Genomic DNA, 19,935 nt, shown 5'->3' with positions numbered 1-19,935 from the left:
TTTAATAGCAGCATCTAAGCAAACAAACTCACTGAAAACATAGTAATGCCTGATAAGTTTCTTTCTGAAAATAGTTATACCATCTTTCCTATTTTGAATTGCCATGCTAGAGAGCTGTCGTTTCCATGGGCTGAATCTTCTTCTACTTTGGCTGTTTCATTGAAGGGTTTCTCACTGCAACGATTAAAGAGATTCCTTGCCATATTATTCTGAACTCATCTCATTAACTAGCTACCTCACCCCTATGACACCCCTGTAGTGTAATGCTAGCCTAATTGTATCACTTGTCACACCAGAAGAACTTTTTCTGGAAATGCCAGAATATCCCAGAACTGACCATTATCCGTGATGCATGAGCCATGAAGTGCACCTGGAGAAGCACTGTCAGTTTGGAGCTGCCCTGCATGGTGACTGACTTTTTTTTCTGCAAATGGCAGAGAAGGGGAAAATGTCATCTTGCTTTGTCAACTGGGAACTGGAGGTTCTGATGGACACAGTAACGCAGAGGAGGGCCATCATCCTCTGTTACAATGGCAATGGGAAGCATAGAGGCACTGAGACAACTTCTCCTGATTGTTATGGATTTTCAAATGCTGCACATCCATTAGAAGTCCAATCATAGGTTTCCTTAGCCACAATCCAAAAATAAAAATCAACAGCAAAAGCCTTTATATAAAATCTTTATCAAAGAATATATCCAACCGTAAAAACAAAAATGAACTATGCACCTTTATGCATTCGCTTTGTACCAATTACAAGGTGCCCTTGCCTGCCATTGAGAGCTCTGGGCATGATGACCCAGCTTTAGACTGCAACATCTTGGCATGGACGGAAAATTTTGGGCTGGCTGACAAAGCGATAATGTTGGGAGCATGTCTGCTCTTACCCTGAGAAAATGCAGCAGGTTAGCTGTCCACAGTGTCATCAGCACTCCCACACGGTGACATCTCCGCAATTATAGAAATCTGGGAGAGATGAGACACCCTTTTATGTTCTGAGATCTCAAGCATTAAGGGTAGATTCAGCGTCAAGCTTGGAACCTTTCTCAAACCTGTAGAGTTGTAGCATTTACTCTCTTTGTTATCAGGATCCACTTGTCATCACATAGTGCATGCACAATCTATAGGTTGCAGAGGGTAAGCTGCCAATTCCAGAACCTGTGAGCTCCACAACCTACATGGAAAATGACAGGATATGCATGGAAAAACCATCACTTCCAAGATTCTCTTCAAGTTACAAAGTTCTCAATTTGTACTGTAGGAGTACCTTCATCTCGAATTGTAGAATTTGAAGGCCACCAACACCTGTGCAAGAGAAACTATGGGTGAGAGATAAATGCTGCCTTTGCTAATGATGTCCATGCCTTGAAATGAAAAGTAATAAATAGCATTCCCCTATAACAACATCACCTGTTACATAGCAGCCCAACCACACCTGGGAGTCTTGGGATTGATAAATTCACCTTTCAGTTTCTAACAAGCTTAGAGGGTAATGGTCAGGGCAGAAATCCAACAAATAGAATTCCTGATTCATGGCGATGCTGTTTTCATCCAGATGAAACTGGCTTTGCAAAGTCAGTGTGTAACAGTCAGTAGGGTCTGCAAACAATGAACAGCACAAATCTGCTACCACCATCCCATATGTCACGTTATCAGATGGACCTGCAACACACAAATACATCATTTTTGTGATTAATCTCAGAGTCATCTAGACACTGCTAATTTTTATATGGATTTCTATTGTGGAACAGAACAAGAACTTAAATGCAGCAGCTCTGCTGACCCAACTCTGGAACAACAAATAATCTTACTTATAACACCACTGATGACTATGGTCACATTTTAATTATTTAGTGAATGCAAATCCATGACGCCAAGCAACTGTCTCCTCATTTGCTATGTTTAAAATGATTAGTCTGTTACTAAATCTGGAGAAGAGATGCAGCATTGCTTCACACGTTCGTAAGAAGTTCATTGTCCAGAGGTCTCAGTGATGGAGCTTGCTTATCCTGGCTTGACTTGAACCTGTTTAGGTTTTAGACCACTGGGTGATGGATCCAATTGATGTCTTTGAGCTTTAAAAATCGGATCAATGATATTAGAAAATTTAGAGGAATGAATTTTGTTTGAATTAGAATGTCACTGGACACTGTTGATTTCCTATTTCCAAGTAACACTGGTCTCATACTTAGACACAATATCAGCTTTCAATTTTATATCTGTGTTATCAATAATATTGCCTACTTCCAACACCACAACATTGATAGAATCTGCTCTATTGCAGTTCATTTGTTGAGGAAACCCTCGTCCTCTATTACCTTTAGATTTGACGAGGTGAGACATTTCATGTTGGACCCTACATTCCACTCTGCAAACTTAATGTCATTCAAAATTCTGCAGACTGTATGCTTACTCTCACAATACCCCATTCATCAATCATCCCTGTATTCAAATAGCTATGCTGGATCCCACTTGTACAACTCAGATTTAAAATTCTTACCCTTTTCAAACCCCTCATGCTCTCCTCTATCCCTGTCTCTACAACCTCCTAGTCCCAAAACTCTCTGAGCTATCCACTTACAGATAAGATTTACTAGGATGTTGCCGGGAATGGAGGGTTTGAGTTATATACAAAGGCTGGATATGCTGGGAATTTTTTCACTGGAAAGTAGGATGAAAAGCAAAGAAAAAATATTTTCCCCAGAGTGGGGTAGTTCAAAACTAGGGGGCATATTTTTATATGAGGGGCAACCTTTTTCACAAAACAAATGTTCGTGTATGGAATGAACTGCCAGAGGAAGTGGTGGATGTAGGTACAATTACCACATTTAAAAGATATTTAGATAAGTACAGTACATGAATATGGCAAGTTTGGAGGGATATGGGCCAAACGCAGGCAAATGTGACTAGTTTAGTTTGGGAACATGGTTGGCGTAGATGAGTTGGACTAAAGGGTCTGTTTCCATCCTGTATGACTGCATGACTGCTCATTTTTAAGAATCCCCAATTTTAATCATCCCAGTATTAATGGCCTCGCCTTCAGTTGTCTGGACCTCAAGTTCTACAATTCTCTCTCAAAAACTCTCTGCTTCAGTTTCCTCTTTTAAGCACCTAGAACACTACCCCGAGGAACTCCTGCAGAGATGTCCTGGAGCTGAGATGACTGACCTCCACCAATCATAGCCATTGTCCTGTGCACCTTGTATGATTCCAACCAGTGGGGAGTTTACCCCTTGATTCCCATTGATTCCAGTTTTGCAAGGGCTCTTTGATGCCACAATCAGTCAAACGTGGCCTTGATATCAAGGGCTGTCACTGTCACCTCATCTTTGGAATTAGCTCTTTTGTCCATATTTGAGCCAAGGCTGTAATGACGTCAGGAGTTGAGTGACCCGAACTGTCTAAACAGTGATGGAGCAGGTTTTTGCTGAGCAGGTGCTCCTTGACAGTATTGTTGATGACACCTTCCATCACTTAACTGATATGTTGGAATTGTCCTGTTTTTTTGTGTACAAAAATACCTGGGCAATTTTCTATGTTCTCAAGTGGATACCAGTGTTGTAACTGTACTGGAACAGTTTGGCTAGGGGAGCGGCAAGTTCTAGAGCACAAGTCTTCAGTACTATTGCCAAAATATTGTAAGGGCCCATAGTCTTTGCAGTATCCAGCGCCTCCAATTGTGGAGTGAAGTGAATTGGCTGAAGACTGGCATCCATATGGCTGGGGACCAGTGGAGGAGGCCAAGATGGGTCATCCAGTTAGCACTTCTGACTGAAGACTGCTGTGAATGCTTCAGCCTTACCCTTTGCACCGATGTGCTATGCTCTTCCATCATTGAGGTTGAGCCTCCTCCTCCAGAGAGTTGATAAAATTGTTCTCTACCGTTCATGACTAAATGTGACAAGATTGCTGACCTGTTGGTTTTGGGATTGCTTAGCTCTGTCTATTACTTTTTGTTTATGCTGTTTGGCACAGAAGTAGTCCTATATAATAGTTTCACCAGGTTGACATCTTACTTTCATGTATGCCTGGTGCTGCTCCTGGTATGCACTCCTGAACTCTCCATTGAACCAGGGTTAATCCCTGGCTTGATTTAGTGGTTGAGCGGGGAATATGCCGGGGCATGAGGTTGCAGATTATAGTGGAGCACAATTGTGGATGCCCAGACTTGAATTGCTAGATCTATTTGAAGTCTTTCCCATTTAGCACGGTGAAGTGCCACACAACAGGCTGGAGGCTATTCCCAATGTGAAAATGGGACTTTGTTATTGGTTGCTTTCTCTTTAAGCAGGAATTCCAAACCAGGTAGGCCAGGTAAAACTGTGAACAGGAACACTTTATTTTTAGATTCTCACACCTTCACAGCAGGGTCTAGACTGAGGCCCCAGCTCCACTTGAGAGTCTCTTAAAGGGGCATCACCCCAACTACATATATAATTCTCGACAAAGACTGTGTGTTGGTCACTCTAACTAATGCTATCATGGACAGATGCAGATTGGTAAGGATTAGATCAAGTATGTTTTCCCTCTTGTTGGCTCCCTCACTGCCTGCTGCAAACCCATTCTAGCAGTATGTCCTTGAGAACCTGAGTTAGATCAGTAGTGTTGCCGTCGAACCACTTTTGATCATGGACATTGGACTCCCCCACCCAGAGTACATTTTGCATCCGTGCTTCCTCCAAGTTTTGTTTAACAGGGAGGAGTATTGTTTCATAAGCCAAGGGAGGTTCGTAACATGGAATCAGTAGGAGGTTTCCTTGCACAGGTTTAACCTGAAGGCATGGGACTCCATGAGGTCCAGAGTCAATGTTGAGGACTCACACAGGACAATTCCCTCCCGATTACATACCACTGATGATGGTGTATGGGACATTGTCTGCAGGCTATGATTCCATGAGTTTGATTATGTTAGGCTGTTACTTGACCAGCCTATAAGACAGCGCTCCCAATTCTGGCACTAGCCCCAGACGTTAGTAAGGACTTTGCAGAGTGGTCAGGGTTGTTTTTTCCAGTGGCTGCGTTGATGCCAGGTTATCTATCCGGTTCACCTCTTTGTAGGAGACTTTGTTACGATTGGTACAACTGAGCTGCTTTCTAGGCCATTTCAGAGGGTAGTTGAGAGTCAGTCACATTGTCTGGATTCACACGTAGACCACACTAGGTGACAATGGCAGACTTCCTTTTCTGAAGTGCACTGGAGAGCCTGATAGGTTTTTCTGACAATCGACAGTAGTTTCATGGGCATTAATAGATTCTTAACTCCAAATTTTTTTTATTGAATTCAAATTCCGCCATCTGTTGTGGCATTATTCCAACTTGGGTCCCAGAACATAGTCATAGAGATGTACAGTATGGAAACAGACCCTTCGGTCCAACTCATCCATGCCGACCAGATATCCTAACCTAATGTCGTCCCACTGGCCAGCACCCGGCCCATATCTCTCTAAACCCTTCTGATTCATACACTATTCTGGATGCTTTTTAAATGTTGTATTTGTACCAGCCTCCACCAGCCCTCTAGTTCTGGACTGCTCCACCCCAGGGAAAAGATCTTGTCTATTTACCCTATCCATGCCCCTCATGATTTTATAAACCTCTATAAGGCCATCCCTCAGCCTCCAACCCTCCAGAGAAAACAGCCCCAGGCTATACAGCCTCTCCCTACAGCTCAAACACTCCAACCCTGTAAATCTTTTCTGAACCCTTTCAAATTTCACAACATCCTTCCTATAGGAGGGAGACCAAAATTGCACACCATTTTCCAAAACATGACCTCCCTGGCTTAATTGTCAAGCAATAATATTACTAGTCCGTCACCTCCCCTTAAACCTACCATGGTTCCCTGCTAAGTAATGTCTCAAATTCGCGATCTTTTTCCTGCCAGATTCCTTCACAGCTTCACTTCTCCCTAAATGTACAACATATGCTAGCTATTCAACATTCCTAGACATCTGACCCTGTCCAATTCATCTTGAACATTTCTGATTTTAAATGTTTCTGATTGGGCATGCCTTCAGCTACCAAGGTTTTAAGGTCACAAATTCCCTCCCGAAATAAAGCTGTCTATCTTCTTCACTTCCCTCCTACTAACTGGCCATCCTTATAATACACTTTACCTAAGATACAAGCTGGGTTACCTATGGGTTTGCTCAGCGAAGCAGGAGGAATATTGAGAAATATCTTCTCCATGAGTTTGGATGAGATAAGAACATCAATCTGGGAATCTTGTTCTGTTAGCACAAGTACTGTGGGCCTGGAAGAACAAAAAGAAAACATAATGTCAAGTTGACAGTTCAAGCAATCGCATACATTCCTTCTTACTGACTGGCAATGTGCATGGATTTTCTGATATCTCTTCTGGCTAAGTGCACTGTACTGATAGCTATGAATTTGTGGTTTTACAAGATGACTGTGTATCTTTAACTGGAGGGAAAGTAGTGTAATGAAGAGGCATGTGATCTGCTATGTGTTTGCCCGACAGGATGATTATACGGTTTTGTTGGCACTGGAATTGGGTACCCAGGTCAATGCGACCAAAATGCATATATTAGATTTTAATATCTGAAAACAAAAGCAGAAGCACTTTCTTTGCACAGAGATACAGAGAGAAACAGAGAGAAAGAGAATAACAGGTGATGAAATCTGTTTTAGAGATGTTGCACAGAGGTACAGAGAGAAAGGGAACAGCCCCAGACCCAAGCCCTGCCGGGTATTCACCATTTCTCCCAGACCTCCCCCTCAATCAGGATGAACGATCAGTCCTCAGTAAAGGTCTCACCTTCATCCCACTACATGCCCGGGTCAACAAATTCTGCACATGTTGCAACATTCAACTTTTCTCCTGCTGCTTCTGCCTCCGTGGTTACTTTTTCAATCGCGACTCTCCCCCACCCTCTGAAGACCTTTTCGCCCACCTCCAACATACTCCATCTTTTTGGACACCCTATGCTGGCACTTACCCTCCCTTGACCACTGTATCTCCAACTGCCGTTATGACACTGACCGCCTCAACTTGTCTACCCCTCTCACCCACTCCAATCTCTCACTCTCAAACATGCAGCCCTCCACTCTCCTCATTCCAACCTCAACCTCACCATCAAACCAACAGTCAAGAGGAGGGGGGTGGGGGGGGCGCGCAGTGGTAGTATCGAAGCCAGATACCAACTCACTAACACTTCCTCCTACCACCTTGTCAACTATGACACCACCTCTCATCATCAAACCATCATCTCCCAAACCTCAGGAGATCTTCTATCTACAGCCTCCAACCTCATAGTTTCACAAACCTGCACCGCCTGATTCTACCTCTTACCCAAAATCCACAAATCTGACTGTCCCGGTTGACCTGCTCCTGCCCCACTGAACTCATCTCCTCATATTTCAACTCCACCCTGTCTCCTTGGTCCAGGAACTCCCCATTTATGTCCGGGACATCACCCATGCCCTCCACCTCCTCTATGACTTTTGCTGGAAAAGCACAACAGGTCAGGCAGCATCTGAGCAGCAAGAAAATCGACGTTTCGGGCAGGAGCCCTTCATATATACACACGAGGTTACTGGTTATTTACAGACATTAATGAGGATAATCTTTTCTGTAGTTCATATTCTTATTGCCTTGTGAGTAAAGATTAGTTGATATTACTTTTTGTTTGAATATCTTAAAACTGAAATCTTCTTGTGTGATTCCTTTAAATCAGTCATTGGGAACTCATTTGATTTTTAAAGTTATCACCCTACTGGATCAAGAGGCTGAGGATGTGAATCAAGAGGCTGGGAATGACTACAGTGGAATATGCCAAAGTTTCAATGGTCTAGATTCCCAAACAGTTCCTTCAGACTAGCAGGCAGGCTTTCACTAGGCATCCTGGTCAGCAATTGTAAGTCAATCTGGCCATGCCTAGACTATGGCAACCTGTGGCATTATAAAAGCCCATCTCTTCAAATACCACTGATCTATTGAAGGACAGTGGACGTTTTGGTTCTCATAAGGCCCTGTAGAATTCTGATGTAATTGGCTGGATTTCCAGAAAATTCACCACAAATCTGCTGGATTTATGGCAGGACAATTTCAAAAGACTCAGTTTTGGTCCAGTTATCTCACCACATTTGCAAACAGAATGATGAAATATGAAGAACTTTGGTTGCCATGTTGAATAGAACTATAAAAAAATTACAATAAATACACAGGCCATTTAGCCTCAGAGATCTTTGCCTGTGTTTATGCAAGTCCACACAAGACTCCTGCATGAGATGTTTTTCTTCAAATATTTATCTTGCTTTTCCTTCAGACTATCTCTCTTATTCATCCTACTCTACACGGTAGGAAATTTCACATTCCCACAACTGTAATGAAAGGAGTGCTCTGGTAAACAAGCCCAAGTGCTCTGATAACCATATTGTATCAAAAGCGTAAATATTTATTCAGTCATCGAAATGTTTCTTGTTTCTCTTTTTTGTATTATATTCAGAATAAATGTCCACAACGCCTCTATAGTTAACTCAAAAGAAACTCATTTATGGAAGCAAGCTTATAGTAAATGACAAAACTGGTAATAACTGAGCTTCTATGCATAATGAAGCTAAAACCCCTTAAACCCTTTAGTGTAGCTTTGGCAATGATGCGGAGGTGCCAGTGTTGAACTGGCGTGGACAAAGTCAGAAGTTACACGACACCAGGTTATAGTCCAACAGGTTTATTTGAAATCACAAGCTTTCAGAGCGCTGCTCCTTCATCAGGTGAACTGTGCCTTCACTTGACAAATGAACAATGTTCTGAAAGCTTGTGATTTCAAATAAACCTATTGGACTATAACTTGGTGTCGTGTGACTTCTGACTTTGTAGCTTTGGCAGTACAGATTCAATGGATCTTTTGTACTGTCTGATTCTATGAATCCCAAACACAACATGCACAAAAACGGCAAGATGATTCAGCTCTGCTGAAATGATATAGGTTTTATGAAAAATGAAAAGGAAAAACACGGTGGATCAAGAGTCCACTCTTAAAAGAATGGGAAAATTTCTCACAGAACATCCATTTCTTGTCAATGGCTTTGGAAAGCTAATAGCAGAAGAACTGATGAGATTTTCAAGTCAGATCTGAGTCCACATAAAAGTCAGTTAGAAATCCTCTTTGACTATAATCAGATTCCTTAACACTGGAAAACCAGTAACCTCAATTTCCATAGGTAATCTTCAGAACAAAGCCTCCCCTAAACCAGTTTGCCCAGCAAAATAACCACTTCTTATCTCTGTTAAAAGCTTCCTTACTTTCTCTCTATAATGTCAGCTAATATTTCGTAAACTGTCAGTAAACTGTAACACACTACGTTTTTTTAGAATATTTCAAGAAATCCCAGAAATTATCCGATTTCTTACAGATTTCTTCATATTGGTATTTTTAAGGGCTACATATTCCCAATACTGAGGAAAGAAATCCCTCCTGGGTGTATTTTTAGTTTATCCTCATGGTCTCTAGCTTTAGATTGCCCAATACATATTGTTCACAATTATCTGTACTGCTTAGCAAAGTTAGGTCACTCGGAATAGAGGGAGAAACAGCTGTTTGGATACAGAACTGGCTCATAGGTGGGAGATAGGGGGTGGTGGAAGGTTGCTTTTCAGACTGGAGATCTGTGACCAGTGGTATGCCACAAGGATCAGTGCTGGGTCCACTGCTTTTTATAATTTTACAAATGATTTGGATGTAAACATAGGCGATATGGTTAGTAAATTTGTAGATGACAACAAAATTGGAGGTGTAGTGGACCTCAGAGTACAACGAGATCTTGAACAGATGGACCAATGGGCTGAGGAGTGGCAGATGGAGTTTAATTTAGATAAATGTGAAGTGCTGCATTTTGGAAAGGCAAATCAGAGCAGGACTTATACACTTAATAGTAAGGTCCTGAGGAGTGTTGCTGAACAAAGAGACCTTGAAGTGCAGGTTCATAGTTTCTTCAAAGTGGAGTTGCAGGTAGATAGCATAGTGAAGAAGGCATTTAGTATGCTTGCCTTTATTGGTCAGAGCACTGATTATAGGAGTTGGCAGGTCATGTTGTGGCTGTACAGGAAATTGGTTAGGCCACTTTTGGAATACTGTGTGCAATTCTGTTCTCCCTGCTAAAGGAAAAATGTTGTGAAACTTGAAAGGATTCAGAAAAGATTTAAAATGTTGTGAAACTTGAAAGGATTCAAAAAAGGATGTTGCCAGGGTTGGAGTATTTGAGCTACAGGGAAAGGCTGAATAGGCTGGGGCTATTTTCCCTGACCGTCGGAGGCTGAGGGATGGTCTTATAGAGGCCTGTAAAATCATGTGGGACACGGATAAGGTAAATAGACAAGGTCTTTTCCCTGGGATGGGGGAGTCCAAAACTAGAGGGCATAGGTTTAGGGTGAGAAGGGAAAGACTTTAAAGGGACTGAAGGGGCAACCTTTTCACACATGGAATGAACTACCATAGGAGATAGTGGAGGCTGGTACAATTACAATTTTTAAAAAGTATCTGGATGGGTATATGAATAGGAAGTGTTTAGAGGGATATGGATCAAATGCTGGCAAATGGGATTGGATTTATTTAAGATATCTGGTTGGCATGGACAAGTTGGAACAAATGGCCTGTTTCCATGCTTATTATCTCTATGACTCTATGCTTCTTCTTGTAGGTTTTGAACTTATTGCGTCACCAATGTAGCGACTTGCAACACACTATCTTTTACCATGGGTACTATGTCCTAACGTGATGGAAACCTTTGGAATGAACTTTTGTCAGAATTCTTACCTGTAAAAGACTTTCACAGTGCTCTTTGGTAGGCATGGAATGCACTGCTGGTAGATACCATTTTCATCAAATCCCAATTCAGAGCCACAGCTTCCACAGCCGGAGTATGTAAAATGGATCAGTGAGCCAAAGGCTGACTCCACTGGAGTAAATGCATCAATTTTGAACAAGGGGATATGGGTGGAATGGATATGCCACTGCATTGCTGCTATGTGGGTCTTTAATTGAACAGTTCCTGTAAAGAGAGAAGTAGTGAAGTTAACTAGCTTGGAACCCTAATCAACCACTAGGAAAATGTTGGAATCGATAATTAAAAAATACTTAACAATATAATTAGAAAAGCATAGCATGGTTAGAACAAATCAATGTGGTTTTACAAAAGGGAAATCCTGTTTGATAAGTCCTTCCTATCAGAAGAATATTGTGAAACGTGAAAGGGTTCAGAAAAGATTTATAAGGATGTTGCCAGGGTTGGAGGATTTGAGCTATAAGGAGAGGTTGAATAGACTAGGGCTGTTTTCCCTGGAGCGTCGGAGGTTGAGGGGTGCCTTGTAGAGGTTTACAAAATCAGGAGGGGCATGGATAGGATAAATAGACAAAGTCTTTTCCCTGGGGTGAGAGAGTCCAGAACGAGAGGGCATAGGTTTAGGGTGAGAGGGGAAAGATATAAAAGAGACCTAAGGGGCAACTTTTTCACGCAGAAGGTGGAATGAGCTGCCAGAGGAAGTGGTGGACGCTGGTACAATTGCAACATTAAAAATACATCTGGATGGATATATGAATAGGAAGGGTTTGGAGGGAATATGGGCCAGGAGTTGGTCGGCATGGACAAGTTGGACCGAAGAGTCTGTTTCCGTGCTGTACATCTCTATGACTCTAGTAGGGTAGATAAAGGAGAACCAGTTATTGTAAAATGCAAGGATTTTCAAAATCATTCAGTTAGGTACCATACAAAAGATTGATATTGAAAGGTTCCTGGATTGGGGAGTGATAAGATCATCATGGAGACAGAATTAATTCCAAGATAGGAAACAAAAAGTAAGGAAAAATGGGGAATTTTCATGTGATTTGTGTAATGCTGGAAGGATCAATGCTAGGTCTCAACTAGTTACAATCCAAATTTATGACTGGAGAGTAATTCTTGTTAACTGTACGAATCTAGGTGGAAATACAAGCTGCAAAGAGGCCACAAAGAAATTGCAAAATGATAAACAGGTTAAACAAATGAGCAATAAAGTCCATTTGTTGATGGAGCATAATGTGAGAAGGGCCACTTTAGCCATATGAATAAAAAAAAACTTTTTATAAAGTGTACAACTTGTGCGTGTTAATTGTCAGAGAAACTTTGATGTTATCACTGTAGAAACACAAAGCGTTAACATACAGGTAGAGCAAAGAATTGGAAAGCAAGTGGAATGTTGGCTTTTACTACAAAGGGTATGATGCACAAGATGAAAGAAGTCTGCAAAATTGTTAGGGGCTTTTTTGAGATTACATCTGGAATATTGATAGCAGTTTAGGTATTTGTATTTCAGGAAGGATATACTTGCAGTAGAACCAATACAACAAAGGTTTATTAGATTAGTCTCTGGAAAGAATGGGTTGCCCTGTGCTAAGGAGTTGAGTAAATTGAGTCTATATTTTCTGGTGTTCTGAAGAATGAGCGGTAATCTTACTCAAATATTCCAAATTATGATGGGTGTTGACAGAGTAGATACTAAGATATTGTTTCCTCTGGCCAGGGAATCTAGAATAAGAGAGCACTGTCTCAGGATAAGGGGAAAATAATTTGGAATAGAGATAAGACATTTTTTCATGTAAATGTTTGTGAATATTTGGAATATTCTAGATCACGGATAATATTACAAAATGTGTCAAAATTACATATGAACATACAAGCTAGTTGCAGACCATTTGGAACCTTGAACCGGCACGACCATAAAATAAGATCATGACTGATCTATTTGTGTTCTGAATTCCACATTTCTATCAATTTCCAATAATCTTTTAGACTCCTGCCTCACAAAAATTTCTCTATCTCTATCTTAAAAATATTGAATGATCTCCTAAGATACAGTTCCAAAACGAGAAAAAAAATTCACCTCTGTCCTAAAAGGATGACCACTCAATCAACCTATCTATATCCATTTGCAACCATCTTATCTCTTCTTCACAACATGCCTTGTATCTATTTTGGTATCATCTGCAAATTTACCTACCATGTCTTTGCTCTCTCCACCCAAATCCAGAAACTGAACTGGACTAACCAAGTAAATACAATGGCTACAATAAGCACATCAGAGGCTGGGAATACTTCAGCAAATAACTCATTACCTGACTCCCCAAAGCCTATCTACCATCTACAAATCATAGGTCAGGAGTGTGATAGAATATTTCCTAATTGCCTGGATGGGTGCAGCTACCAACAACAATGATACTTCTTCTTGTGTGTGAGTGTAGGCTTGGGGACACTGTTTTAAGGACAAAAATGAGGAAAAACCTTTCTCTCAAAAATTAAGCAATTTGGAATTCCATTTCAGAAGGTGGTAGATGTGGGGTGGGGTCATTTAAACATTTTAAGGCAAGTTTTGGTGGGCAATGGAATCAAAAGGTTGTCAGGAGTCAATGGTAATGTGAAATTGAACACACCAGCAGATCAACCATGACCTTACTGAGTGGAAGAGCAGGCTGAATGGCAACTCCTGTTCCTAATTCATATGTTCAAGGAAGGTGGAAAAAAAACTGACAAAGAGAGGGCATCAGATTCATGTTATGAACACATGCAGCCAGTACGAAGCCAAGGAGCATTTAGCCGAACTCTCTGCTTCCTGTCAATAAGCCAATCCAGTATCCGGAGTACCATATCGCATGCAGATCACGAACTCTTATCTTGTACCATAACTTTCCACGTAGCGGCTTTTAGAATTCCAAATGTGCGACATCTACTGTCTCCTCTTTAGCCAGCCAGCTTATTGTATTCTCAGAGGACCTCAATAAATTTGTCAAACATGGTTTCCTTTTCACGAAACCATGCTGACTCTGCCTGATTGTATTATGATTTCCTAAGTGTCATACTAACTATCTCCTTAATAATGGATGCTAACATTTCCCCTATTACAATGTTAGGCTAATTTGTCTGTAGAGTTCTGCTTACCATCAACTTTTTCTTCTTAATTTGTTCATGGGATGGGGGCATTGCTGACTGGGTGAGCATTTACTGCCCATTCTCAATTGCCCTGGAACTGAGTGGCTTGCTAGGCCATTTCAGAGGGTGGCTAGAAGTCAACTTACATTTCAGTGGGTCTGGAGTCATATGCATACCAAACATGGTAAGAATAGCATATTCCCTTTCCTTAAGGACATTAGTAAACCATATGGGTATTTACAACAATCAAAATAGTTAAATGGTCAACATTGGGAAGAATATTATTAAATAGGAATGGGTTCAGAAAAGATTTACCAGGATGTTGCTGTGACTGGAGGCTTGGAGTTATGAGCAGAGGCTGGAACCTTTTTTTACTGGGGCGTTGGAAGTTTAGGGGTGACCTTAGAGAGTTTTATAAAATCATGAGGGGCATATATCAGGTGAATAGCAAATGTCTGCTGCCTAGGAAGAAAGAATTCAAAACTAGGGGACATACTTTTAAGGTGAGAGGACAGAGATTTAAAAAAGGACCTGAGGGGCAATATTTTCACACAGAAGGTGGTACATGAATAGGAAAGGTTTTGAGGTATATGGGTGAAATGCAGGCAAGTGGGATAAGTTTAGTTTGGGGGAAACTTGGTAAGCATGGACGAGTTGGACTGCCAGGTCCATTTCTGTGTTGTATGGCTATTAGAGTAGCTCTTAACACCAGACATGTTTATTGAGTTCAAGTTGAATTATGCTACGTGCAAACTATGTGCAATGTTTCCGACAATACAACAGTGTTTATTCGCTGTAAAACACTTTGGGACATTGTGGCATTGTCAAAGATGCTACAGAAATTCAATTTTCTTTTCTCAGAAACCCAGGATAAGGATTGAGAAGTTTTACTGTTATGCATTTACACACAAAAATGAGCTATGTCAGATAAGATGCATGAAACGAGGTAAGGAGAAAAAAATTGGAGTGATAATTCTCATATTAAAATGTCTAACCTCACTCTTAACCAAAACTTGTCATTCAGTGACCCTTGATTATGATGCTGTCGCCCATTAAATGGCTATGTACACACCTGAATATCTGGTATGTAGCAGAGTGGAAAGGTCCATTACTTTAACAGATGCTACATCACTGGATTGGTACTTGTTCCTGAATGCAATGGCTCTTTCATCATCATCAAACAGGCACTCGCAGGATGACCAAGGTGTGGAGTGCAGTTCTAGGTCTCCAGTGATAGAATTTTGAAAGACAAGCAGATCTCGGAAGTCCCAAACATGACCTAAAATACCAGGAGATACAGCAATAATAGGCCATAGATATTAACAATAAATACAATGGTAAATCTTTGCAAGGTTTGTGAAGGTTTGTAGCTCAGGGTGAGGTTTAGGGTGTAGGTTTGCTCGCTGAGCTGTAGGTTTGATATCCAGACGTTTCATTACCTGGCTAGGTAACCTCCTGATGATGTCGCCACTGATGATGTTACCTAGCCAGGTAATGAAACGTCTGGACATCAAATCTACAGCTCAGTGAGCAAACCTACACCCTAAACAATGGTAAATAGAAGCAGAGCTATCAGATTAATTGGTTAGAGACAGTAGAAATGTAGCACTGTCCAACCAGAACTGGAAATCACAGGGCAATGTCCAGTTTTCATTGAATTAACTGATCTGTGTCAGGGTTAGTTAGTGCAGCTTATTGATTGCAAAACTCAGCCATGAATACTGCTGTTGGTCAAATGCCATTGGTTTTTGCAGTTACACTTTATGAGGAGAAGATTCAGCAAGTCTCTACATTCACCACTTGCCTCTTAGTTAAATGGTCTGATAACTTTCAGTATCTTGATTTAGCAAACAAGAAACAGCAGCTTCAGAATTATTGGAAGAAAACTGGGATAGAAAATAGGCTCCCTACTATTCAATGATCATTACACAACAATCTTTATTAACTATTCATCACTCCTTACCTAAACTGTCCTTCATTATTTCAAGTGCATTTCCAGATCTATCCTTAATTACACCTAAGAAAGCCTTAATTAATTTCCCTCTGTCACTCCAAACATACACACTCCACCAATTTTCTTAAACACAATCCATCATTCTTCTTCAGTCACTCCTTACACACACTTTAAATCATTTAAACTTGGTAATTTCTTGCACACTGTCCATCTAAATCTTCTCTCACTGCTTCCATACATGGTCCATCATAATTCCTTTGCCATTCCCTAATTTAGATGCTGTGCTTTTCTTACCCAATTTCTTTTGAATCCAAGAGTGCCAGGCAATCTTACTTCCCCAAAGTGTCAAGGTGCTTGGGTGACCTTTGACTTGCTCCACACTCAGCACTATCTTCTGTTGTTTCTTTCCACGGTATGTGTAGGTGCTCTCTGTATGTAAGGTAATGTTACATTATACAGTGCACCACTAGCTGCAGTAACGCGCAACTACTTTATTGATCAGAAACACCAAATAATGGAAATGTTTGAATCTGTTTGTTAATAGAACATAGAACATCGAACATAGAACATAGAAGAATACAGTGCAGTACAGGCCCTTTGGCCCTCGATGTTGCGCCGATCCAAGCCCACCTAACCTACACTAGCCCACTATCCTCCATATGCCTATCCAATGCCCGCTTAAATGCCCATAAAGAGGGAGAGTCCACCACTGCTACTGGCAGGGCATTCCATGAACTCACGACTCGCTGAGTAAAGAACCTACCCCTAACATCTGTCCTATACCTACCACCCCTTAATTTAAAGCTACGCCCTCTCGTAATAGCTGACTCCATACGTGGAAAAAGGTTCTCACGGTCAACCCTATCTAAACCCCTAATCATCTTGTAAAATGACCAGTGTTCAGAGATCAAATGATATTGGACTTTATTCTGAGCTGGTCCTCACCCAACAAAAACATGCGATTTGTGTCTGGGTCACTGGGTAGCATTCAGAGATGGTAACTCTCTGGATGATTCAGATTAGATTAGATTAGATTACTTACAGTGTGGAAACAGGCCCTTCGGCCCAACAAGTCCACACCGCCCCACCGAAGCGCAACCCACCCATACCCCTACATTTACCCCTTACCTAACACTACGGGCAATTTAGCATGGCCAATTCACCTGACCTGCACATCTTTGGACTGTGGGAGGAAACCGGAGCACCCGGAGGAAACCCACGCAGACACGGGGAGAACGTGCAAACTCCACGCAGTCAGAGGCGGGAATTGAACACGGGTCTCTAGCGCTGTCAGGCAGCAGTGCTAACCACTGTGCCACCGTGCCGCCCGTGTCTTGCATGTCCCTTAACCTTCCTGCATTACTTGCATGTCCCTTAACCTTCCTGGTTCCAGCTCTCCATGAGCTTTCCTCACTCTGACCTTTTATTCTTTTATGTAAATTACATAATACCGAACACTGAAAACTATACAAGGCTTAACTTAAAATGTCGCTAATGTAAGGAAGCCTTGCTTGAGTATAATAAGTATCAGAATAAATTTTGAACTGTTGAATTAAAATGTTTGTCATCAAAGATTTTTCTGAGAACTAGTGGGAATACCAGCCTTTTATCTCCAGGAAAGATTAAACTTGAAGGAAAAACAGTTATGTTTTTGTAGTGCTTTTTGCGACCACAACTGTTTTACAGCCAATGAACTACTTTAGACGTGTAATCACAGTTGTATTGGAGGGAACCAAAACAGCAACCCACTAGCAGCAATATGACAATGACCAGGATCATAGAATCATTAAATGATGTTGATTAAGAGAAAACTATAGAATCAGGGAATGGTCTCTCGTGCATTTCTTATTCCCTTAAACCATTCCATTAGAAACAATGACTTTAGCCTGTTGGAATTCTGTTAAATCTCTGCAAATCTCTTGTTTTTTTTCTTTATGTCATTCCTTAATGTCCATATCTTTGGCTAAATGCTTGGCCACCTGTGCTCATATTTCCTTAAGTGTTATATTTTCTCCAAAAACGCTCTTGTGCAGCTTCTCAGGAAAGTACATGAAGTAAAACAGCTATACAAATGCAAATTGTCATTATTTACCAGTGTTCTATTCTCCAGCAGATGTTCTTCGCCATGATAAGCATTTAAAAAAAAACCTTTGCTCTGAATATCACATGATTGCCAACCATTGATAGGGTAGGCATATCACGGAACAATAGGCCTTTCATTTGGTAAGGAAATCAACAACAATAATTTGTCTTTATTTTATACTTTTAATATCGCAAAATGTTCCAAGTAACTCAGCAGTGACATGTTAAAAAAATCTTGACAGCAAGGCACATAAAGAGGTATTAGATTATCAAAACCTTGGATAGAGATCTAATGTCCAAAAGGTTGGACAAAATCAGTCGATGCTGAATTTGCTGCCACTCAGATGAGAATTAGCTTGAGAAGGATGAAATACTAGAAGTCACATTCCTTAGTGCTGTTTGGAGAAGACAATTGAATAATCCTATCCTATCCTCGCCAAACTACTTTAAGTAGATTCTAGGGTAGGAGGCAGAAGTGCCTGTGGATTGTGGACTTGTTGATCTTTCAGAAGAGAAAGGAAACTAACACCAGGAAAAGAAGTGGGAAAAATCAGAGGGCACAGACCTGACATCACAGTCATGAGGACAACTTTGAGTCGTGCGTGTACTACCATGCCTGGTTGCAGTTCATTAATGTTCACATATTGCATGGACTCTAGGCGCTGAGAGTTTGTGGGCTCCACAATCAAAAGATAGGAGTGTTGAGCTGAAATATATGCTATAAGCTCCTTCAATATCATTGTGTTCACAGTCTGGGACCCTTAAAAATAAAACATTAGGAAAAGTTAGCTCACAGGTAAATATCCAACGGACAAATTTAACACGATAAAGTTTCACAATTAAACTGACACCAACTTTGAACTATTGGTATTAGAATTGCTGGGAGACATTTTGATCATATTACAAGGATTAGGGCTCAAAGTGACAGAACACAGAACATTACAGCACAGTACAGGCCCTTCAGCCCTTGATGTTGCGCCGAGCTGTGGAACCAATCTGAAGCCTATCTATCCTACATTTTTATCCATATGTTTATCCAATGACCATTTAAATGCCCTTAAAGTTAGCGAGTCTATGGCTGTTGCAGTAGAAGAGGGCTGCTATTCAACATTATAAGCCCAATTTTCCTAACAGACATTGGGAGCTTTCAAACAACTTCTCGACTGTGTAACTCAATCCAGTGCTTGTAATTTGGATATCACTCAACCTAATGCCTACGAAAACAAAATATAAGGATAACTTGAACAAATTTTAATTTGACTCAGAAACTCAATAAACAATTACATCTGTGCACCTGAATACTAATTATAATTTTGAGATTTCCTGAACCCAAGTCTCAACAGCCAGAAAGTTGCTGAAAACCAACCTTCAATACCTGGACGCATCCTAAGTTTCTGTCTCAATATCCAGGAGTGTTCTAAACCTCAGTGTTAACGTCCAGATAGGTAATGAACCCCAGTCTCAACACGCAGTTTTATCCTAAACCCCAGTCTTAATACCGAGATGTGTTCTAAACTCTAATCTTGACACCTGAACTCTCTCTGATTTCCAATCTCAACATCTGGTCTTATTCTAACCTCAGTGTCAACATTCAAACTCACCCTGAATCTTAGCTTGGCTAGCATCTTGTACTACTTACCCTGACTTCTAGCTCTGAATAACAATCATATTTATTGATCCTTAATTTTCACCTTTTCTTACCCTTGCCGATACATTACCCGTAAGAAGGATTAATCCACCAGAAATTCAACAGAGTAAATCAGAAGTTATTGGATTGACATCCAGGTTATAGGTAAAACTGTAAGTTTTCACTATTAATATTAGATTACACAAGAAATAGAAACAGGGGTAGACCATAAGCTTTTCTACCTCACTCCACTATTCAGTATGATAACAGGTGACCTTTGGACTTCAACTCCACTGTCCCACCTGTTCCTTAAAATCTCTGATCTCCTGTGAGAAGGAAACACAACCTTA

General features: G+C 40.9%; 1 protein-coding gene across 2 annotated transcripts in view; it reads right to left on the bottom strand.

Moving 5' to 3' along the window:
* Positions 1 to 664: 664 nt before the first annotated feature.
* shld2 (shieldin complex subunit 2) overlaps positions 665 to 19,935 on the bottom strand; it is a 102,418-nt gene continuing 83,147 nt past the window's right edge. For both annotated transcript variants that reach the window (XM_043678720.1, XM_043678721.1), the window contains exons 4-9: positions 18,524 to 18,718; positions 16,171 to 16,305; positions 14,995 to 15,201; positions 10,778 to 11,012; positions 6,137 to 6,252; positions 665 to 1,661 (exon numbers count right to left, since the gene is read on the bottom strand). In XM_043678720.1, coding sequence (XP_043534655.1) covers positions 1,459 to 1,661; positions 6,137 to 6,252; positions 10,778 to 11,012; positions 14,995 to 15,201; positions 16,171 to 16,305; positions 18,524 to 18,718 — 1,091 coding nt within the window. In that variant the 3' untranslated portion in view covers positions 665 to 1,458. The remainder of the gene's footprint in view (positions 1,662 to 6,136; positions 6,253 to 10,777; positions 11,013 to 14,994; positions 15,202 to 16,170; positions 16,306 to 18,523; positions 18,719 to 19,935) is intronic.

The sequence above is a fragment of the Chiloscyllium plagiosum genome, chromosome 38 (genome assembly GCF_004010195.1).
Source record: "Chiloscyllium plagiosum isolate BGI_BamShark_2017 chromosome 38, ASM401019v2, whole genome shotgun sequence".
In the NCBI taxonomy this organism is placed as follows: Eukaryota; Metazoa; Chordata; class Chondrichthyes; order Orectolobiformes; family Hemiscylliidae; genus Chiloscyllium; species Chiloscyllium plagiosum.
The sequence above is the reverse complement of the archived record's forward strand: the minus strand, read 5'-3'. Positions and strand labels throughout refer to the sequence as shown.